Source organism: Aythya marila (genome assembly GCF_965140915.1).
Source record: "Aythya marila genome assembly, chromosome: 4".
Classification (NCBI taxonomy): Eukaryota; Metazoa; Chordata; class Aves; order Anseriformes; family Anatidae; genus Aythya; species Aythya marila.
In genome coordinates this window covers 28,158,399-28,181,608 of record NC_139045.1, presented here as the reverse complement: position 1 = coordinate 28,181,608, position 23,210 = coordinate 28,158,399, and the positions used below count along the sequence as shown (strand labels likewise).

Sequence of the window (23,210 nt, the reverse complement as noted above, 5' to 3'; positions counted from 1 at the left end):
GAGTAAGAGCTGTGCCAAATGGAAAAGAAAGGAGATGCAAAGCTAGCCCAAATTCTACCACCATGAGAAAGCTCTTCTTTATCGATGCCTCTTACAGCACAAAATGCAAGAAAACTTCACTCTACGAACTACAGCATGCTACCTATATACAAATTAATTAGCAATAAGGGTCTATTACTTTCTTTCACATTACACATACAATCGTCTAAACAAAGTAGTTCCTCACATCCTCAAGGCATCACAATGGGATATAAATGCTATAGAATTATTTTAACCTTAAAAGCTTTAATATACACATGCTCCCCTAAGCACAGAGTTACTCACTACGATGACATGATAGCCAATACCAAAGCAATAGCTTTGCGCCTTTGTGCATACTGGTGAAGTATCTGACCTCACGTATTACAAGGACTGATGTGAGGCTGGCGATGTGTTGAGACAGTTTACTCTAAGAAAGAAAACACTGGAGCAGGTTGCCTTGACGACACTGTGCAGCTACACCAGAAATCAAAAGGAAATGTAGGATCTTCTGCTATGTTAAGGACTGCAAAGTATTCACCAAATCGGGTTAAAAGAGAGCTAATCACTCAGCAAGTCAATGTTACCTGACCTATGCAATATTAGCTATCACTTCTTATCATATGCCTTATTAGAAAACTGATGTAAAAGCCAGACGGTTCCTACTTTGCAGCACAGGGCAATCAGAAGCAAACAGCCAGCTATACAGTAATGACTGCTCAAAGTTTCATTGTTTTCCTCAGAGGCTGCAGGTCACTTCTGGTTCTGACAGTCTGCTCTGGGGGCAGGAGTGTTTTCTAATGGTGATCAGTTTTGATTTCACAAAGATGTCTCTGCAGGCTGCATCACTTTGAGCAGTCACCACCACATTCCTAAACAAGGAGCATAAATACCAGTTCTCCAAGTGCAGCTAGCATTTAACCGAAAATAAATCAACAACACATAACTTGCCCTCACTGAAGTTATCACACGTACTGCCAGATTTTATCAAATAAGGATTTATCCACAAAGCATCCAGTTCTGAATGAGTTCCTCCAGGCAGACATATTTCCTAAGATTTACTGCTTTTATAGGATTGCACTGAGCACATGGAAGGGAGCTGAATTTGGCTCTTACACAGTAGCAAAGAGCTCTAACAACTGGATTTAGAGTAATGCCAGTAACAACTGTTTTGTAAAAAAAAAAAAAAAAAGGCACCCTACACAGTTTTAACTTGAATAGAGAGAGCAGAAGCAGATGTGTCCTTCTCCTGACCTGATGGTCTCATTGCAAACAGAACATCTCCAATCTACTGCATTAAAACAAAATACTTGCTATAGTGAACTACATACCTACAGCTGGGACATAACCCTTGAATCCTGTATGGGAGTCAGACCTGGCAAGCTGGTAATTTATAAAATAAATGGTACCAAACAGGGAAGGAGCATTCCTTTCTTCTTGCCTAATGACAGCAGCTGGGGACATGAGAAGTTACAGAGTACAGGGGTGTAAAACCCAAAGAGACACACCTTTTAGTAGATTCAGAAGTGCTATTTATCAGTATGCAAACAAATACAAGAGGAGTAAACATTGAGAAGACATATATACGCTTTCAAATTTAACATGAAGATAAGGTTTCTTTCATTATCAGTATTAGTACACTTACTTTTCTTCTGTTTAAGAGAAATATAACACTCCATCATAAAAGAACACTCCTTATTCTCTTTTTAAAAGGGGTAGATTCAGATACCCTCTCAATCAGAAACACAATGATTATTAGCTGTTAGATAGTGCTTCCCTAAACAAACAAACAAAAAATGACTTGTTCTTTCTTAATGATGAAGAGTAACCATTGCATGGTAACAATGCAATATTACTTTGCCTCACATAAATGCAACACTATTTGTAAATCATTTCAAAGGTAAAACAAAATCAGGAGAGGAAAGAGACATATCTGACACCGAGGAATAATCTGTCGGGATAAGACATCAAAGGAAAACATCTCATCAGATACCAGAAATCTTAAATGGACAGCAAAATTCAAATTCAAAAAGTATTTACAAGTACAGCAAGACACAGGAGAAATTTGCATTTGAAGATATTCCTGCATTTTTAGTGCCTTAATCCATTTCATACTCAAAGCATTTTAATGCAGTTTCTGTCTCTACTATGCTTCAAATACCAAATTCAAGAGATATGAAATGCAGGTACCACTTTATCAGGATTACATCCTTTTTAATGAAGAAGTGATTTGCTCAGGATGAAGCTATTACCTGAGAGAGCTCAATAAGAAACTGACACAAGCTTATTGTCACTTCGTAATTCTCTGCTTGATAAATAAGGTTACTTTACAAAGAAAAAATTCTGCACTACACACTGCAAATGCTGAAAAGTAAAGCTACAAACAAAACCGTACTATTTATAGCGATGGATAGTCATAATGGAGACCAGGAGAAATAAAACAGATACACTAAGCAATGCTTAATATTTAATCTCTAAATTTGTATTTAGCCAAGTAATTATTCCTCCTCTTGCACTACCTGTTGATCATTACTTAAAAAGATTACTTCAATGCAAAGACTCACTAACATGATTAATCTAAGTTTTATTTGATGTCTGATGCTTTCAGGGATTCTGTAATTAAATTACTGGTGCATATTTGCACAAAGCTATTGATTTTAATAGAGGTATCTTTAATTATGTTAACCTAGTATGCTGCACATTGTCACTTTTGGGTGCTATCAGCCATATGACATGATATTCAAAAATGATTATGCTATGAATCCCTAGACTTTGATTAAAAATGGTTAGGAAACAATGAGGGTGCATGAAACAATGAGGCATGCATAAAGATGGTAATTCGTCAGTTGAATCAAAATAGTTTTGTTTTATTGTGAAATCCTGCTTTTGTGATACTTCACAAACAAAATTACAGTTATCTGTAATTAAATTCTGTGGTGTATAATTTTTCCCTTCAGCAGACCAGCAGTTGAAGTGTTACAAAGATATTATGATGAATTTCTTCATAATGAAGCAATGTATAATCAAGAACCAAACTCCATAATCTCACATCATAAGTAAATTAAGATTTAAAACTCAAAACTGTCTGGGAGTTGTGACCCTTTCACTTGTAGAATGCCACTTCAAACCCAGATCTGATGGCCATTGAAAATGCTTCCTCTGGAGCTAGTGAGAAACTTTCACTTTAGGGGAAATTAAAATTAAATCCTTCCCTACGCACACCTGGCAACTGTGCTTACACGGCAAGTCTCTTCATGATCACTTTCCTCCCTTACGTTGTCTTTGCTACAGCTCTCAAAATGCTTGGCTATAAAAGAGCTCCTCATAAACTGGATAGTGTTTCATAAATCTGAGAAAGACAGTGATGGTAGTATATACACTTACTGAGGATGATACATTCCGTTTAATATAACATAAGAAAAGTGTCACGTTTGAAAGCCATAAATGTATATACCATAAACAATTTTAACTTTGACAACTTTGAAAAAAGTTTCCTAATCTTGGTTTCTGAAATGGGTTCAAATCATGATCTGTAATTACACGCTGGTTCCATACTATATTGAAAAATACTTTTGGCAGTGCATTGAAGAGGGAGAATGTGGCCAGATTTTTATTATCAGTGAGATAAGCTACAGTGCTGTCTTGAGCAGAAACAAATACATCCTCTCTGAAAGAAAAGGCTCATCTTTGTTATTTTGGAAATCAAAAACATACCTGAGAAGCAATGATAAGCGATGTGGCTAAAGAAATGAATGTTGTTAATCATTCAATTAAAAAAAGACAGACTTGCAGGAATGACATTACCACTCTAAATCCATCAGTATTCCATTAAATTCTTTCCAAGAAAAAATAAAAAGAGTGGCTACTTCTGATATCAACAGTTATGCACATTATTCACTCCTTTTCACCTTGGATGCTATAAATTTTATTTCCAGATTTTTAAAGACACACTAATGTCTAATGCAATCAGGAAAAGACTTTTGCTTGAAATAGTGGTATCTGCGTGTTCTCTTGGGGAAAGTAGCAAGTGTGTTTGTTAGGTGGAAGGTTAAAGCAAATTCTGTTGAAACAGAAAAACAGAAAGAAAACACGCTACAGGCAGGGGATTTTATACAATTACCTCCTTCCTGTCACATTATCTAAAGTTTATCTGTTATTACTAAAAATTGAGACAATATAATTAAGTTTTTAGTCATCAGTGTTTTATTTACATCTGTTTCAATTGCTAGTCTACCTGGCAAGATCTACCAGGCACTTGAGAACTGTCCTTTCTTATCACAGGCTTTGCCTGCCAAATCAGATCCAACTTTCTCCAACTGTTGTTTATCACCAGAGACTTACTAGATAATTTCTCCGGATGAGAAATGAACAGGAATTCTGTTTGCTATCCTTTTCAGAACTGCTCCCAGTGGAAGGCTGACAAAACCAAAATGTCTTTTGCCATCAAAACACCTTTATATATATGCATGTACTAGCTATAAGCTAAGTGTCTACATGTTTTTCAAAGCATCTTGGATTGAAATTTATTTTAAATCAAAACTCACCATGCTCTAGATTGACTCAAACTTCAAAGATGCAACAAAATCCAAAGTGGATGAGAGCATTTTTAGAGAAAATCTACAGGAGAAATTATTCATTCCAAACAAAACCAAACCCACATATGCATTAGACATTAACACATAAGAGTTAATAAACTCTTTACTTTCTCTATACTGACAACCCTTGTACCATTAAATTGATTTATCCTGGAAAACAGATGATGAGTGCAGATAACATACATTTGACTTTCAGGATGCAAGGTCGCCCTGTAGTTTAGATTCCATTAACTAATCTTAATGTGTAAGTGATTAATTTGCCCACAAGTGTAACGGTTAGAACAGATGCAGCTAAAATGAATGACTGTGTTATTTCATAATTGCCATTTCCACAGTAGTATAAGCATCCTTCTCAACTGGAAGTTACAGGCTCAACTAAGAGTCACTGGGTGAGCTGGCCTGTGTTATTCAGGAATAAAATGTGAGGAGCACGATTTCCTTCTGGCTTAAAAATAGGCACATCAGCCAATAATAAAAGGCAGAAGATAAAAATTCTAAATGCAAATAACTATTTTTTGTGCATTTACACTGCATGCATGCCAAAAGGGAGTCTATTCCCTTCTCCTGTAAATTAACTAACCTAAATATAGAAAAAAGATTTCTGGGACTGATTTAATAACAGCAAGTACAAAGCCATTTTGGACAGGTAGATGTTTCTTTAAATGTGCTAGTACCTTGTGCAGCCATTCCAGCCATTTGACATTTCAGTGTAATTAAATTCAAAAGCACCATACCTTCCGAAGAGGTTTGAGCTTGGTCTCCATTATAAAGTCGTACTTGCAGAGTTCACAACAGCGTGTGTCTGAGCTCTTAATCCACTGGTGTAGGCAGGCCTGATGAACAAAGCGTAGGGTCCCTGTGCAGCGACACGGTGTGATGAGGGGACTTTCATCATCTCCCTCACAGTGACAGATCCTGACAGGAAGGACAGCAACAGCACGTGAGGGAACTTTCCAGACTCTGCTTTTTTATTTTCAGACTTGACATTTGTGAAACACAAGGTACACAGCCTTTCAGATTAAGGCCCAGGAACATACTCCTTGTTCCCTTCTGCTCCTCAGTAATTTCTCTTCATTTAGCTATTTCCCTTTGAACTTGCTATGTGGGCTGAAGGTGAATCAATACGAATAATACTGTTTTATGCATGGCAAAACCTCTAAGACAAATATCTGTGGTCTTATAGTTAGGGCTAAGTAGTTCTTGGTCTGGAAGTAATGACAAGAAAATAATCAAAGTCAGCAGAATCTAATGACAAGCTGAAAATATCCAGCATGGAAAGTACAAAAAGTTTCTAAGATACCTCTTGGTAGTTACACAGCTAAAAGGATTAGAGAACAGTTTTGAGTACTCTGGAGCAATGCATACAGCACACGTACACACACGCACACACTTTATCGGAGGCAGGTATCAAAAAGACATGGCCCTTTCTCATACTTCATTGTCCCTTTGAGGTAGATATCTTCCTTATCTGTGAAAACAAAAACTACAGCTGTAAGCAGACCCTAAGACAGATGCTGGTTCCAGAACTGTCATTACCTTGTAGTGGGATACAAAGCTTTTCACATTGCAGTTTTGCATAAAATAATCAGTGTCCTGACACCACAGTCTGATGGCTTTCTTCTGTGACTTATGTCCAAATGTCTTAGTGATCTTCATCAATTCCAGACTCCTGATCACATCAGGGAAACATTTGCTCATTGAAACCTAGGCCAGCTTTATCTGCAAGTATCTCTGTGAGGACAGAGAAAGCTCAGCAGTAAGCAGAAGTAACCAAACAACTTTAAAGGAGGGTTCACCTCTACAAAGAGTAACTCCCTTCCATCAACACCTCACAGAAAACATAGCAAAACACCCAAGCCCTCATGAATGTCCAGAGACAGACTGGCATGTAAGGGAGGGATAGAAAAAGCTGACGCTTGTAAAATGTTACTTCAAAATAGAGAAGTAATAACAACAGCACAGATCCGTGTGTCATGCAAACAAAACGTTCAGCTTAGGAACTGCACACTTAGGAAAGGCAGCCCCAGATACGTGCATGGAGAAGTGTCTGAGCATGTCTGGTCTGAGGAACAGCTCTTCCCTTTACACAGAAAACTGCAGCCACATCGCTCCTGGGGTAGAAAAAGGGCCCTGTGGTGAGCCAGTCTTCCTAGCAGCCCGGCAAGGGAAGGAGGACGATGTTCTGCACCCCACAGGGGCAGCTGGCACTTAGGGCAGCCCAGTGAAAGACTGGTTACAGCACACACAGGCTGCCACATCTACAAGCAGGAGGAGAAGGCCATCTTAGTGTCTAAATGAAAGATCTGTGGATCAAAAACAGCTGCTGCTCCTTCACAGCACAGCCTAGAGCCGTGAGAAAATGAATCTACAATCACGGGAAAGCAGAACAAAGCTGCTTCGCCAGATATGTAGTGAGGGAAAAAAAAAAAAAAAAAAAAAAAAGCAAGAAAATGAATCTCTGGAAATCTGGTACACAAAAGCCAGGTTTTCAGGGTCTGCAGTGGTGCTCATTTGCTCTTCAGCATCTTCTACCCCTGTGGGAGCAGGGGGAGAAGAAAATACCCACAATTTCTATCTTGGACACACACTGTATTTGAGACAGACATTTTACAAGGAGTCCATTTGCAGACTTCTCTTTACTAACCCAGCCAAGCTAGACATATCAGTGGCTTAGTTCTTATGTAGAAACTTGCTGCATGCTGTTTTCTTCTTGAACCTACAGCTTAAGTAAAATGAAATGTTCAAAACACTGAATAGTTATTTCTCTAACAAATGCATTCCCAGCTGAGAGTTAACACACAAAAAAAAAAAAACATTTTCTTTTTAAATTAAATCTATTTCCCAAAGGAAAGCTAGTATTCTCTGTTCAGTTAAATTCAAGCTATACATAATTTATTTTACAGGCTTAGCATTTACACTATTTAGAAATTAGACAACTAAACTAGGTGCCCAAGAGTCTTTTTTCTACTTTTACCAGAATTGTTTTAAATTATTTTAAGAGCTAAAATACAAGCCTAAAGCTCCACTGGGATCTTCAAATAAAGTGACATTGCATATCTGAAATGAATAGAAGTATTCTTCAGTAGAAATAGTTTTATAAAAAAACAGTACATAAGTTATACTTTCTATTTGTGCTTTCGTGGTACAGAAGTTACAAGCTAAATGCATAAATAACACCTTGACATTAAGTACGTACATTATACAGAAGCTCCAACTAAATAATCTAATGACCTCTTCTAGTTTTCTAACCATGAAATATGTAATGAGGAGAAAAACTTCTAATGGAATTAAAGTCCAGAGAAAATAACCAAAGGCACGGTTTTCATTAGCTTGAATGCTCTTTGGTGCAATTCAGCTCTTCATTATTTGTTTATCCAGAAGAAATTAGCTTAGAAGGAATTTGTGCTACCTAAACTCACAAATACAGTTTTTAAAGATACCTGGGTGCCCAACGGCTATTGAAGCAGATTGTTGGTTAGCTGTTTAATTTTTAATTTATTTATTTTTTTTTAAGACTTGGACCAGATAGACTTAGACCACTACTGAAACAGAATTTCAAGTGTTTTTGCCCTTGTTGTATTTACTTACTATGTATATCAAAATCATCACAAATCACAGAAAATAAACTGTAAATAAATGGTCGTGAAAAATATGCTGTGCAAACAGAGCTGAGGTAGGGACACAAAACACAGGCTTATCTGAAGCATATCTGAACCAGGTGGGAGGCAGAGAACTTCCATTCTAGTTGCCTGTTTCTGCATGATCACAGCTGTTCACAATTTTTACCCATGACACAGACACTTCACAGGCCTGACCTCATCCTGAAAGTAACATTTGCTTACATACTTCAGAAGTGCATTGAATGAAAAAAAGCTCTCCACTACAAATCGAAAAATAAATAAATAATAATAAAAAGCTAAATCTATAATGATTTATTTACAAGTTGTAGCACTGCACTGATCATGGTTAGTAGCTGCAGTTTCACCTGCTCAGAAAGACCTGCAGAACTTGCACACTCAGCTTTTCTCAACTTTCTAGTCCTTCCCTAGAAAAATGGCCTTCATTATAGAGCAATACCTTTGACTATCTGGAAACGGAGGAGAGGGAAGGAAGTCAGCTATCTAACTGAATCCCTTTAGTTAGAATCCCTTTGTAGTCATGCACTGAGCCTGCATATTTTTTGTAGGTTTGGCAGCTTAGTGTTTTAAGGATGCCTGCCCTGCTTGTTGAGGGGAAAAGATGAGTACCATGGCATCCAAAAATCATGTGCACACCAGACAACAGAGTATATTTAGAGAGCTGTTAGATGATCTTCTGAGCCAGACATAAGTATTTTATTTTATACACACCTACAGACACACCCCTACTCAATGAGATCAAAGTATTTTTCTTTTAAGAAAGCTCACTATGAAATTTTAGTTAAACTATACATGTACTCTAACAATGCAGTCTTTCTTACCCTTAAGTTTTTGTTCTATATGACAGTACTTTAATTTCCCTGTAAACATTTCTTTAGCATAGAATTGCTTCTACAACTGCTGCACACAAATGTATCAAAAGGAGAAATTTATACCAACATTGTGCATACAGATTATTAAAAAATATTTAAAGGGTTTTCTTGCTTAGGAGGTTCATATAATGCAATAAACTAGCAAAAAGAAAAACAGATTTTCAGCAAAAATCAAAAATGTTAAATTGAAAACAAAATCATTCTTTGTGAAGAATTTTGCATAATTCATATAAACTGTTGTGGATTTACTGTATGTTGCCTACAGAAAACCTAATTCCTGAACTATTTTATGTTTCTGTTCAATTCATAACATTTGTATAGGAAGATGTGAATAAATATGTTTCACCCTTAAATTCACCACAACCACTCCCTCAATCTCCTTCCCCAAAGGAACTGTCACAGGCAAAACAATAGGGAGATAAATGTAATTTATTGCCTATCACTAGCAGACTAGAACAGTGTCAAACTAAAAGCAAACTAAAAACACCTTTCCCCCATCCAACCTTTTCCAGCTCCTCCCACCAAGGGAGTATTTTGTTCGAAATATTAATTGCATTTAAGGCATATCCAAATGATGCTGAAAGCATTACTGATAATGCTTGATTGAGAAATTGTATGTGACATACTAAACTTTGTACCATAATGACTACGTAAAAGGAGTAAGTGAAGTTTCTAGTAGTTTAAGTTATACCTTCTCCTTTGCTGAAGGGCATATTGACACCATATAAGTGAGAAACTTCTTGAAATCAAAACATGCTGCTTGTCATGGTTTTGGCTGGGACAGAGTTGATTTTCTTTGTTTTCTTTGTAGAGGCTCATGCAATGCTGTGTTTTGGACTTCTGAAGAAAACAGTGGTGACAGCACATGGATGTTCAGCTGTGGCAGAGCAGTGCTCACCCAGAGGCAAGGCCTTCCCAGCTCCTTGCACTGCCCTGCCAGAGAGGGGCCAGGGGTGCCCCAGGAGCTGGAGGCGACCCATCCAGGACAGCTGGCCCAGGCTGCCCAAAGGGATGTCCCACACCGCCTGGTGTCACGCTCAGCGGTAACACCCAGGGCTGAGGAGGAGGAAGGGGGACGTTGGGAGCAACACTGTTTGTCTCCCTGAGAAGCTGCCCCACATGAGGAGCCCTGCTGGCCTGCAGTGGCTGGCACCTGCCTGCTGGGGGGAAGCAGCCAGTGGGGCCCGGTCGGGCTTTGCTTTGCGCGGTCTCTGCCTTCCCCACCGAGCTGTCCTTGCCCCAGCCCCTGAGCTCTCGCACTGTTACCTCTCCCTTTCTCTCCCCATTCCACCTGGGCAGGGTGGGCGAGCGGCTGGGGGGTGCTGAGCTGCCTTATGGGGTTGCACCACACCAATGCTAAACAAAGAACTCAAAAGTTGGACATCTTCAGAATTTTGTATTGTCTCACTCTCTTTAATTTCATGAAAATGAAATATTTTCCCTTGTTTCCCCTGGTCATGTTCATTGCAAAAGTTACATGGCAAGAAGGGAAGTACAAAGTGAGATGGGCAGAGTTGGTAGACATTCACATGCTAATCAGACAAGTTCTTTTTCAGAAAAACGGCAAGATATAGTGGATAACTGTCCTTCATTTCTCATTGAATTAAGTTTGTTTGTTTGTTTGTTTGTTTTTTCCATACAAACACTTTTTATATAACCTCATTTTAAAAGGACAACTACAATCTGTGTTAAGCAAAGATTTCACATGGAAAATTTAAGATTTCCCTCACAGTGGTATAGTCTGGCAAAATCACAGCAACCAAAATTACAATCTAGAAACACTAGGTACTCTAAAGTGGTTACTCACCACCTGAGCTGCTTATTTCAAGAGATACAAATAGATTCCAACAGGTTTGAAGATTTTTCTTCACGTGCAAAGTGACAATTTTGCTCTCATTAAAGAGAATAGCTGCTCATCTCTACCGTCATTGGAAAAACAGCAGTTATCCTAACCTGTCTTTCACTAATCCACTTTACTCTTTGGTAATTAAGAAAATAGGCCAATTTCTGTGCTGCTGTAGCAAAGTAGAAAATGCAGGAGTCTTGTTTGCGTTGTGAAAATCAGTTGGAAGCACTCCTCTATGACATTACCTGTACAGCTGATTTCCATAGATGACAATTGTCAAAGCAGGCTGATTAAGGACAAGAATGAATCAGCATGGCCATCCTTGTGCTTCAAGCTATATAAGAATCTCATTGTTATGCACAGCACTGGTTGGAAAAAGTTTGCAGCAATCCTGCATCACCAGAACTCCTTCAGTGTATTAGAGACCAACCCGTATGAAGCCATCCAAACAGCCAATATGATTTTTAAGGACTTTTGGCCACTGCCTATAGACAAAGGGTTTAGCTACAGCAAGGTAGTGCAGACAGCTTTCATAGACTTTCTCAAAAATATACCAAAGTGTATTTTACCCTCATTTAGCTTATGGGTAAGGATTAAAGAGCAGGCCATACCGTTGTGGGTGTTTGCTACAGTCCACTTCATCAGGAAGAGGAAGTAGATGAAGCCTTCTACAGACAGCTGGAGGTAGCCTCACAATCACAAGCACATGGAGGAAAAGATGATCCGGAGTAGTCAGCATGGATTCACCAATTGGAAATCATGCTTAACCAACCTGATAGCCTTCTGTGATGGGATGACTGGCTGGCTAGATGATGGGAGAGCAGTGGATGTTGTCTACCTTGACTTCAGCAAGGCTTTCAACACTGTCTCCCATAAAATTCTCATAGTGAAGCTCAGAAGTGTGGTATGGATGAGTGGACAGTGAGGTGGATTGATAATTGGCTGGAAGGCAGAGCTCTGAGGGTTGTGTTCAGCAGTGCGGAGGCCTGTAGCTAGTGGTGTCAGTACTGGGTCCAGTCTTGTTCTGGGTACTTCTCAATAACCTGGATGACAGAACAGTGTACACCCTCAGCAAGTTTGCTCATGACACAAAGCTGGGAGGAATGGCTGATACCCCAGAGGGCTGTGGTGCCATTCAGGGGGACCTGGACAGGCTGGAGAGTTGGGCAGTGAGGAACCTTATCAAGTTCAACAAGTGCAAGTGCAGAATCCTGCACCTAGGGAGGAATAACCCCAAGCACCACCACTGGATGGGTGCTGGCCTGCTGGAAAGCACCTCTGTGGAGAAGGGCCTGAGAGTCCTGGTGGACAGCAGGGTGACCATGGGCCAGCATTGTGCCCTTGTGGCCAAGAAGGCCAACAGGATCCTCGGCAGCATTCAGAGGAGTGCTGCCAGCAGGCTGAGGGAGGTGATCCTGCCCCTCTACCCTGCCCTGGTGAGGCCTCATCAGAAGTACTGTGTCCAGTTCTGTACAAGAGGGGCAAGGACCTCCCGGAGCGAGTCCAGCGGAAGGCTACAAACATGTTTAGGGGGGCAGGAGCACCTGTCATAGGAAGAGAGGCTGAAAGAGCTGGGCGTATTTAGCTTGGAGAAGAGAAGTCTAAGAGGTTATCTGATCAATGTGTAAAAATATCTGAAGGGAGGGTGCAAAAGGATGGGGGCAGACTCTTTTCAGTGGTGCCTAGTGACAGGACAAGAGGCAATAGGCACAAAATGAAACACAGGAAGTTCTGGATGAGTATGAGAAGAAACTTCCTAACTGTGAGAGTGACAGAGCACTAGAACAGGCTGCCCAGAGAGTTTGTGGGGTCTCCTTCTCTGGAGATATTTGGAAGCTGCCTGGATCCCATCCTGTGCAATCTGCTCTAGGTGACCCTGCTCAGTGGGGGGATTGAACCAGATGACCTCCAGAGGTCCCTGTCAACTTCAGCCATTCCCTGATTCTTGAACAAATTTGCTTTAAAAGCAGGCTCCTTATCTGAATTTATGGAGATCCCTTCAGTGACAAAATTAGCAGGAGCTTTGTGATTGGCACATGTTTACTGCCACTGTCTACACACTGTGACCAAGAGCATAATAATAAATTAATGCCAGTGCCCAATACCCAGACTCTCATTTTCTTCTTTCTTTCAGGAAGTATACATGTAGAATACAAATGCCTTCAAATTTCAAATAGATCTCCCTAGTAAAATGTGAAAAGCTTCTCCATATAAACATGCTTAAGGAGGATAATGTCTATTCCAAAAATAATATTATTTTAGATGAGAAAGGACTGAAAACACAGTCAAAATCCTGCCCATCACGGGAAAGTATATCTGGACTCATAATGATTATGCAAAGATAGATTGTTACCCAGTTTGATGGTACATATCATAGTTAGATCTAACTGTTACTGAAGGGAGCTTATTTCAGGGAGAAACAGCATAGCTGAAAAATGTTGGATGAAGCGAATTCCTGGCTTTGGTTTTGGCTGTGCAGATTAATAGCTGCCAGCATGAATTACCATGTGCTCCTAGGCTATCTTAATTGGACCAAAAGGAAATCCACAGGTTTGCAGAAGATTTCCCCAAATTGCTTGTTACTGTCTAGTAGTCTAAAAAAAAAAACAACACACCAAACTGTTCATCTGTCCCCAAAGGGTATTTTCTCTTTCTGCTAGCTAACGTGGTGCTTACAGAACACCATAGCTAGAACCTAAAACTGTAAAACAAACACTTTATGAACTCACAGAAAATAAGTAACTCATTCATAAAAAATAAACTGAAAAAAATATCTAACTCTGTTCCTGCATAATTTATCACTAAACAACAACAACAAATCAATAAATATGTTCACCTAGCAATTGACTACATTGACTCGCATGCCATGTTTCTCTTGCTTTTATTTTGCAAGCTCTTTTTTTTTTTTCTGATCTCATTTCCATTTTATTCCACTGTTAAATCATAAAGTGATCTAAATGCCAAATTGGTCTTCCTCTCCATTTAAATGTAGTGTGAATGAAGCACATTAATTCTGCATACCGAATGTAATCAATTTGTATACCTCTTCCTTGTCAAACCTGCCCTTCCATTATACCATACAGTCAGCTGCCTTTTTCTGACTAGAGAAAAACACATTTTCAAAATGTTGCACCACACCAGTATAATTTCATAACAGTTTAGGCAAAGCTTTCTCTTGATTTCTCTAAACGTGATCCAAATTTTAAGAGACCCAAGAGCAAACTACATTAACAAAAGCACGCTATATCATTTATTTTGTCAACATTTCTTGTCCTCTATTAATATTTCATTATAGGTGATAAACAGGATATCTAACTATCTAAAGAGTTACAAGTAATTTCTGCCTCAGATGCACTGTCACTGCATCTCAACATAAGTGTCAGACAAGATTTACTACACTGAACATGAGCCTAAGAAACTAAGGACTGTGATTTTAAAAAGGATTTAGATTTCTTTCTGCCTGCCCAGTGAAAGTCAAATCTTTAAATAACTAATCTCCATTCAGAATGTATACTATCGGTATTTAATAGTGGGACCCTTCAAACCTCCTGTCCTCCAAACTTACTGGCAGAAAGCAGTGCTCTTAAAACTATTTGCATTAACTAGACTGTAGTTAAAACAAACAAACAAACAAACAAACAAAAAACACCACAGGTTTTGAGAGAAAGAAACAGAAACCAGGAGTCACTTCTTCCTGTGTATGTGACCCTAACCACAACAAAGACATGCTTGCTTGCTTTCAGCTATTCTTACATTGTTCCAAATCATGGAGAGCTTCCAAAAGAGATTGCATAACCAGATGGCTAAAGAGGTGACAGATGGGGCTTTGAACCATCAGGCAAAGAAAAGAATTAACCAGGATTTCATACTGCTTCAAAGGCTGATGAACCACTAGACCATCATCTAGACGAGGAGATTCCTATTAAAAAGTCACCTTGTAAAAAGAAGGCTTTAAACAGGAAAGTAAGCAGTAACAATAATTCTTTTGAGCCACCAACACGCAGGACAAGGTTCAGCGATCTGGCTCCTAATGAGGGAATGTATCATCTTGGGACCCTGAGGAAGATGCTAACATCCCAGAGAGGAGCAGGTTAAACATCCTCTTCAGTCAAACACTACAGGCTAGCAATTCAGCATCCTTCATTTGGTGATTTTTGAGGAATCTGGATGGTATTTCAAGTCTGTGTATTCTGCGCTACAGTTACAATTATTTATTTGATCCAGTTCCACTGTTTCAGTATAAATACTTCAAATGAATATTCAGTTTCAATGGTAGTATTCATGCCTACATCTATCCTCTGTTTATCTTTCTCTTCTTTCCTCAAGTCCAATCTCTGAAGACTTGTTCCCTCACAAGAGGCTTTCTGCCTGTTGATTCTCGAGCACTCTACTACATGAATAATGGAGGACCTAAGGTTTTTCATGCAAGACCTTCACATTTTCAGGTTCTGCAAAGTACTATTATGGGAAAAAAAATGTTAAAACACTTGATTTCACAGAGATAAACTACTTAATCTTACTGTCTCTTGTCAGGGGCAACGTACACCATTTCTTCCTATCCACGATTGTGTTAACACATAGAAATACCCATATTAATCATCTTCTAAGTTTATAACTGCCTTTCAAATAATTCTCTAGCTTTTTGAAAGCTGATTTTTAAAAGTGATACTTAGATTCTTCAGATTTCTTTAACCAATCTCATTAATTCCCTTACTACTTCTAGCCATTCTTAACAGTCTTCATGTACATGTATGTGCTGCTCTATTTAAAAGTAATTTCTAATTATCATCATCTAATGATGTCATTCCTTTACCTGACAATATAGAGAGTCATTATGGAGTTAAAAAATCAGCATTGTACTTCTGATATGTATATTTTTGTAGTGAGGAATTCCATCTTGTTTGTGTGTGTGGCTTTATGTGAAAAACCATAGGACAAAATCCTCCCAATCCATTCACTTTATTGTGTCCCAAACACAGCTTTTATCTTCATGGAGATTACCCTTGATGGAGATTACCCTTCTAAGGCTGCTCCTCAAGCCACATCGCAAATTGCAGAGTAAAATATACATGAGGAAAATCTCAGAAACAGGGCAGATTAGGAAAAGGGGAATTGTAAGATTTTGAAAGCCTGCTTTGTGAAACTCAAAAATACACACACAAATAATTCAAAAGTAGGTGCTATAACAACTCACACTGACACAACTTAAGTAGTTGTCCATAATCACAAAAGCAGAAACCTTGCCTTCTAATGAACTCAAGAAGAAATGAATTAATTCAGGGAAAGGGTTGGAAAAATCATCATTAATGTCATGTCATTGTTTCATCATTTTGGAAACCGAGAAACAGTGACACTAGAAGGGGAAATGTCTCACTTGAAGCAGCCAAGAGGTCTGCGTTAGACTAGCTGATTTGTGCAACAGTACTACATTTTTATCTTCGTCACTAATGTGCTTATGTTAGAACAGGATGTGTCCTGTCACATTCCCACTCATTCAGCTATATGCTCATAGGAGAACCTGCTTACAGCCTTATGTGCATATATCAACATGTTCCACTGCCAATAGTTCCCAAGGAAGTAAAGAAAATAAATAAATAAATAAAATTAGCTACCCAAACACTTAGAGACAAAATAGCTGGCATCAGGAGAGTTTTAAGATTCCTCTGCTATTTCCACACACTCACCCAATCTGGTAAGTGTGTGGACATTCCTCTCAGATGGGGACATTTCCTCTCAGAAAGTGGTTACTGTATACATGCAATTCACTGCTGAAATGCAAATTATTATTTTATTTTTTTTCACAAGAAGGAAGCTTGTGAATATGAAGAGAAAAATGTCACAGACTGTGAGTTAACAAAGTGCATAGGCCTGTCCTGAAAACCAGAAACTACAGTAGTAACAACATGTCTTCCTTTTTCTTCATCCGTCTGGAAACTGTAAGATAACTTATCGCATATGAGAAATTAACATGCTACTGATTTTGTAACATTCTTCCTCAATGCATTACCATCATTACAATACACTTAAGTAATGGAAGCAAACAATAAAGCATTACCCTGACAATGGAGAAAAGATCACAATTCTTGACAAATTTGGCATAACAGAACAAGTTTAACTCTAGGCATTCAAAGAGCATCTCCATGGATAGCAAGCACTGGAACAACCCCTATCAAAAGCTGTCAACCTTCCTCTACTAAACAAGAGCCAAGGAAATGCACATCCAAAAATTCCATCCTTGAACAAGCTTCAAGTCTTGCAAAAAGTGCCTAGGTTATTATAACAAAATTGAACGGGTTAAGAAGACACAGACAGAAGACTGGAGCCCACATTTTGTCTGAAAGCAATGTCTAAGTTTATGGACTCAGGCAGCAGTGAGGATTAATCTACACGAGACAGTTGCAAAGCTTTGACTTTAATTTACCTTGTAGATTTTTTAATATGGTGTAGTTAAGCCTGCAGAAATACTCATACTGAAATAATTTATTTCTGTTTTTGAGTATTTATATTCAGTTAATAATGACTAAGTGTCCCTATCATACAGGTACTGTCCCTACTGCACTGGATCTTCAATGCATGCTGGCTTAGTCGTTCAGAAACTTAAGACAACTCTGTAGTTGTTGAGGTAGTTATCTGTGCACCTCCCTCCATCATACCATGCAGACATACTTCAAGTGCTTCAAAAACATATAACACAGTTACAGAAATACAAAGAAACAGCAGTAGTGTTAAGGTAAAGAGGTCCCAAGCCTGTGGTGTAGTCCCATTGTGCAAGCTGATGTACAGACACAGTTGGACTTTACTCAGAAGACTCTTAAATTATCACGTCAGACAATGGTCAGACAGTTGAAACACCCATTCTTGCTTGGTAAGTGTAACAAAGAGTGCATGGCACTATCTGTATAAGTAATGGCTTCTCTCTCCTGCTATGAAAAAGCACAATGTCTGCATGTTATCCTTTATCTTTTTAATACTACGATCTTTGCAGTGTGTTACTAGGTTGAAGTATACTGTGAAACTGCATGACACGGTATACCCAACTTCCTCATTCTGACTGTTTACATTTCCATGCAAATTTCTTCCCAGCAAAGAAAAGTGAGAAGTTTTTGGTTACCATATCAAGAAACTAAGTCTGATCCTCATTTACACTTTGTAGATGAGAGTCATGGCACACAAGTTTTGTTTTTTTTTAAAAGTACTTGTTTCAGTTCTGTTAAACTTACGGGACAGCACATTTTCATTTACCACCAAATTAAGCAACTCACTTCCCCTCAGTTTGCTACTCTAAATCCAGGTATTACTTCAGAAGCAGCCAGCTTGCCCTCATTTCCAGGGAAAAATGCACACCTTTTGATAGCATGCTTCACCACAATGATATCAAACTGTCAGACGCCAATTCTTCTCCAAACTAGAGAGAACTGTTGGAGTTACTTTTTCTTTCTCAACGCTTATTTTAACACTTATTCTGCCCAAGCTTCCTTTGTATTGTTCCAATCTTTGTGATAGCTACCGAGCAGCCTCTACATGTTCACAGCGTAGCAGTGTTCAGCAGTGCACAGTACCATACAGCTTATGCCTAACGGGACAGCCTGCTTTGCAGGCACCATCCATCAGATTGCTGTGGTAATGGCAGCTCTATAGAGGACACTGAATCAAGACCATAAACTTACTCATGTAAGTCAATGAAAAGTGACAAAGAGGGACCAAAGCTAGATTCGAACTGATCACCTCAGAATGAAAAACTCTGTATCCCATTGTATTGAGCTACCCGGCACTCTGCCTCATTCTCTGGCTCTGGCTGCAGATTTAAAACACAGCCATAATCTGCTGGAGCACACGCTGTGTCCACCTTTATAAGGTAAAATTTAGCAGAGAAAAACATTTGGTTTCCTTGCAGAACTAAGGTTTTTAAGTAAGAGGAATGTACCTTCAAACTGATACATGCTAACTTCTCTATAGCAGAGGTTTCTGTGTTATTTCTTACAGCCTGTCTAGAAATTTATGACTGAGAAACAGTGACAGAAAGCAGTCAAGAGAAGGGCACTTAGCTCATGGTGGTGAGAAATTCCTTGTAAGAACATTAAATCTTTCTTAGTGAGGACTAACCTGCATACTTCTAAATCATCAGACCAGTCATCATACAACACTGGAGGCTTCTGAACAGCATCAGTCACAGTGGGCCCTGCCCCAACAGGTGCTCCATTATCTGGGACTGCCAGAGCATCACTGCCAGAGCCTGCCTCTGCAAAGGAGTCCTTCATGTCTTTATTGCATTTAAGGTAAGAAGATGCAGGCTGCTGATCTCTGCAGTAGCTTTTCCCCTTGCTTTTTCCACATTTTCTTGAGGAGATCCTTGCTTCCTGAGATGATGCTGAAGACTGTGATTCCTTTAGCCTTGGAACCCTTCTTCTGCGATGATTTAAAGTAGGATTTTCCGGGTCAGAAACCTCTTGCTTCTTTTTCCCCATTGTCCCCAGGGTGACAAGTTCAACAGCATTATTATTTGAGGACCCATCCGGGTTACTGCACGATCCCTTATTCCTTCTCCCTTTCCTGGACATTCTGGCTTTTTCTCTTGCTCTCCTCCTAGCCTGAGCCCACTGACTCTCATCTGAGGATGATGATGAATCGGATGCATTCCAGCTGGATTTTGCAGCCTCGGGATGTAATTTACAGTCTTTCCCCTTTTCTGTATGCTCACCATTGTCTCCAGTCTCTCTTTTCCGCCTAAACCTTCGTTTTACTTGTTTCTTACCAGACTCCCTATTAGAAGGGGTCAGCACCATGACAGGGGTTGCATGTTCAAGCTCATCTTCTGACAAATCATGCAAGGTAGTAGATCTAGATGAAGCGGTAAGCAAAGGAAAGGGATGGAAATGATAAGGGTATGTGGAAAGAAACAGAGAGAGAGAAATCACAAAAAAAGGATGAAAATGAGAACATGAATTGTAATTGGAAAAACATGAGACTGAAAAGCAAAACCATAAACAAAGGAGATCAAACAAAAACTAAAGTCTATGAAATTATGAACAGTGCTAAGCACAAGCAAGAGCTACATACTATTTAATACAGACATCAACTAACGCGTATCAGGCAGATTAAAGTATACTTGTCTCAGCACATACCTACAAATGTCCTGAGTGGAAGGGCAGACAGACAATCGTGACTGACTCCTGGGAGCTGTTCCTGTTGTAGGGCTGCTTGCCTGTTGAAATAAGTTAGACAATTTGGAATCTTTGTCCATGAAATACATTGCAGATATTTTACTGCTTTGCCACATGATTACAAAATTAAAGTAACTGCTGCTGCTGTTCATAGCGTATTCTTGAACACATGCAAGATCACAAAATACAGGAAGCCTGACCAAAAGCAAAACCTATTTGTGGAACTAAATATGACTGAAGTGTTTCAGCTCTCGTTTGCTCATGACTACTTTTTGTCACTGTTTGAGGAAGCAGCTTTCAACATTTGAGACTTCAGTTTGGTTTTCATCTACCGTAAATGTCAGATGGAAAAGATGTTTTTATTTTCATGCAATCGAACAACCATGATGATCCCTTTCAAAATGGAATGAAGGGCATTTACATTATGCTGAGTGATGATAAGCATGAAGCAAACCTACAATGAGTGGACTAACAGAACACTGAGAAAATTAAAGTATGTTTTAAAAGGTTTTCAAGGCAATCAGGTCTTCTAGAAGAACTGAAAAGTATGAAACTGATGAGGCTGAGACGACCAAAGTGCAGGCTGCAACTCTACAGAGCTGATCACATTCTCAAACAGCAGGAGAGAGATAAAATATGTTTAGTATATAGCATTTTGCTCATAAGGTTGTTGCTACAAATTGCAAACTCAGTTGCTCAATACTTCCACTGAAAACATATTTTGATGGCGTTAATAGCAAACCATTTCAATCTGCCTCACATTCTTCTGGCAGCATAACTGTATAGAATCCAAATTTAAATCCCAGGCTTTGTGATTCTTCACTCACGTGGTACAGTATTGTGGGAAAAGGATTTAATATATAGCATTCTTAAGGCCATGATATTCCTTTAGCTGTTAAGGATATTATCTTTCAGTATGGAACTGTCTCGTGAATGCCACTGCCAAATGGAGACAAAATAGTATAAGCCTACAAGTATCACATCATGGACCATATACAGGGGAAGAATGACTATTAAGCAATAACACAAAGATACAAAGAACAAATAACACAAAGATGTAAAGGCTGTTATTCCAAGATTTTGTACCAGTAAATCAAATTCAGGTATATGCAGGGTCCATAATTGCAATTATTCCTAGCTCACCTTTCACAAACATTTTTGTGGTGTCAATTTGAAAATTAGGTGTACAAGCAACAATAAGTAAATACAAGAAGTATCTTCTGACACTTCGCTTTTATCCAATATCCTTTATATTGCTTTGGAACCATCAGTCTCCACCACGTGCACTTTTGCTCTTAACAGTCTAGCAGGAGAGACTTAACAATGTTTTTGAATCAAAATAATCTAACTTTAGGAATTCAAGCACCCCTTTTTACCTCTTGATGTGCTGATATATCAACACCAAAAGTGTTACTAGTTCTTTACTACTAGTTCCACAAAATGAAACTTAGAGGTATGAAAATGAAGCTAACATGAGAAATTAAATTGATAAAGCGTTTAGACACAATCCTTATGTTCAAATGGTGTTTCAATGCCTTGGTCCACCAGGCAGCGGAGGAACATTAGAGTGTCTGCAGTCTAATGCTGGAAAAAAAGGACAAGTATCAATGAAATAGCATGTTTATATTCCAAATCTTTTTCTACAAAAGCAACATTTGACTTACGTGTTCTGTGAAGGAATATTAAATGTTCTTACACACATTAGAAATAGATGGCATATGGATAGCTGGGTATATGATCTTGTTCTACCTCAGTCTCTGTGATTAGTTTTAAGTGCTTAGGCATATCTTAAGTCATTTGCACAGTTACTTAATAAAGAAAAATGCAGACATGAGCAGCAGAGCCGTGTTGTTGGGCTACATGCCGCTACTGTGTGAGAAAATATCCTTCCAGATATACACCAGGTGAAGAACCCAGTCCCAGAGCCAAGGGTGTACTACTGAATTCATCCCTTGTGACTAGTTTCCCATCCCCAACACCCCCCCCCCCCCCCTTGGAGCTGCAGGACTGTACCAGTGCTGCTTTCAAGTTCAGTGCAATGTAAGGGGGTCAGGCTTGCTCTTCAATGGTGGATAGGTTATTCCCATGCCATAAAGGCAAGATTTACACCACCTAGCCACAAGCCTTATGCTTTGAAGGGGCAAGGAGAATGGCAAAACTGCACTGTAACGGTGCAGTAGTTCTGCACAAGTTCAAGAAACTTCCAGCAGCTATTAAAGCAGGAAGCCAGCTAGGCAAGTCTTAAGAGGGTTGGAATCAAGACAAGAATTAAAACAAATTATTTGAAAAGCTTTTACACTTATTATTTGGGGCTGGAGACAGGTGGAAATCTAATTATTTTAAGATAAAAATTACATTACTAGTTTGATTGCTTAAATCTTACATTTCACTCTCAGCTGCAAAGAGGTCTGGACTGTTTCAGACCTGCTCAGGCACATTTACTTTCTAGTTCCCCAGCACCGGCATAATGATGTTACATTCAGTTGCACAGTACTCAGAGCAAGGTTTTTCTTCTAAAAACATTTTCATCAAATTCCTGAAAAATGAATGCTTTTTGCTTGTTTGTCTAATCCCTATTGGAGCAAACCTGACATCTGAGCACGCAAAAAGCTTTTGCACTGATTCAATCCTCAGAAACAAAGCAAGAAAAATCCAGCATGCCAAGTTATGGACCAGCTAATTCAGGTTCTGATCTCACAGCAAGTTCCATTCAGTAGGTTTCTACACCTTTTAAATACAAATGTTGGTTTTATCTGCTTTAAAATAGCCTTTAATAGTAACATGAACTGATAGAGTGATTTCTAAAACTGAAAAAAAAGTGTTTCTGGTACTCATTTTCTGATGCTTACTTGCAGTAAAATTAGACCTTTTCTGCCTCACAGGCACCGGAGGACCTTATTTTACATACAACTCCAGCCTTATCTCTGTAAATTAAATAGGAGTGGAAGGCCCTCTTAATGTCTAGTGTGTCCCTGCCACCGCATATCACGCCAACAGAATCACTCATGGGGAGTTCAGCTGGTTTTAAAAACTTGTAAATTCCAACTCAGCTGAAGACCATGCCAGACCTTTACCACAAA

The 23,210-nt window shown here is 39.0% G+C and overlaps 1 protein-coding gene across 2 annotated transcripts in view; it reads right to left on the bottom strand.

Moving 5' to 3' along the window:
• Positions 1-23,210, bottom strand: part of MARCHF1 (membrane associated ring-CH-type finger 1) — a gene marked incomplete at its 5' end in the record, with an annotated part of 134,657 nt that overhangs the window by 17,737 nt on the left and 93,710 nt on the right. The window contains 2 exons of one of the 2 annotated variants that reach the window (XM_082760238.1): positions 5,348-5,528; positions 20,092-20,171. In XM_082760238.1, coding sequence (XP_082616364.1) covers positions 5,348-5,528; positions 20,092-20,171 — 261 coding nt within the window. Of the gene's footprint in view, positions 1-5,347; positions 5,529-20,091; positions 20,283-23,210 lie in introns of those variants that run through there. The other variant, XM_082760239.1, reaches the window with a different exon arrangement.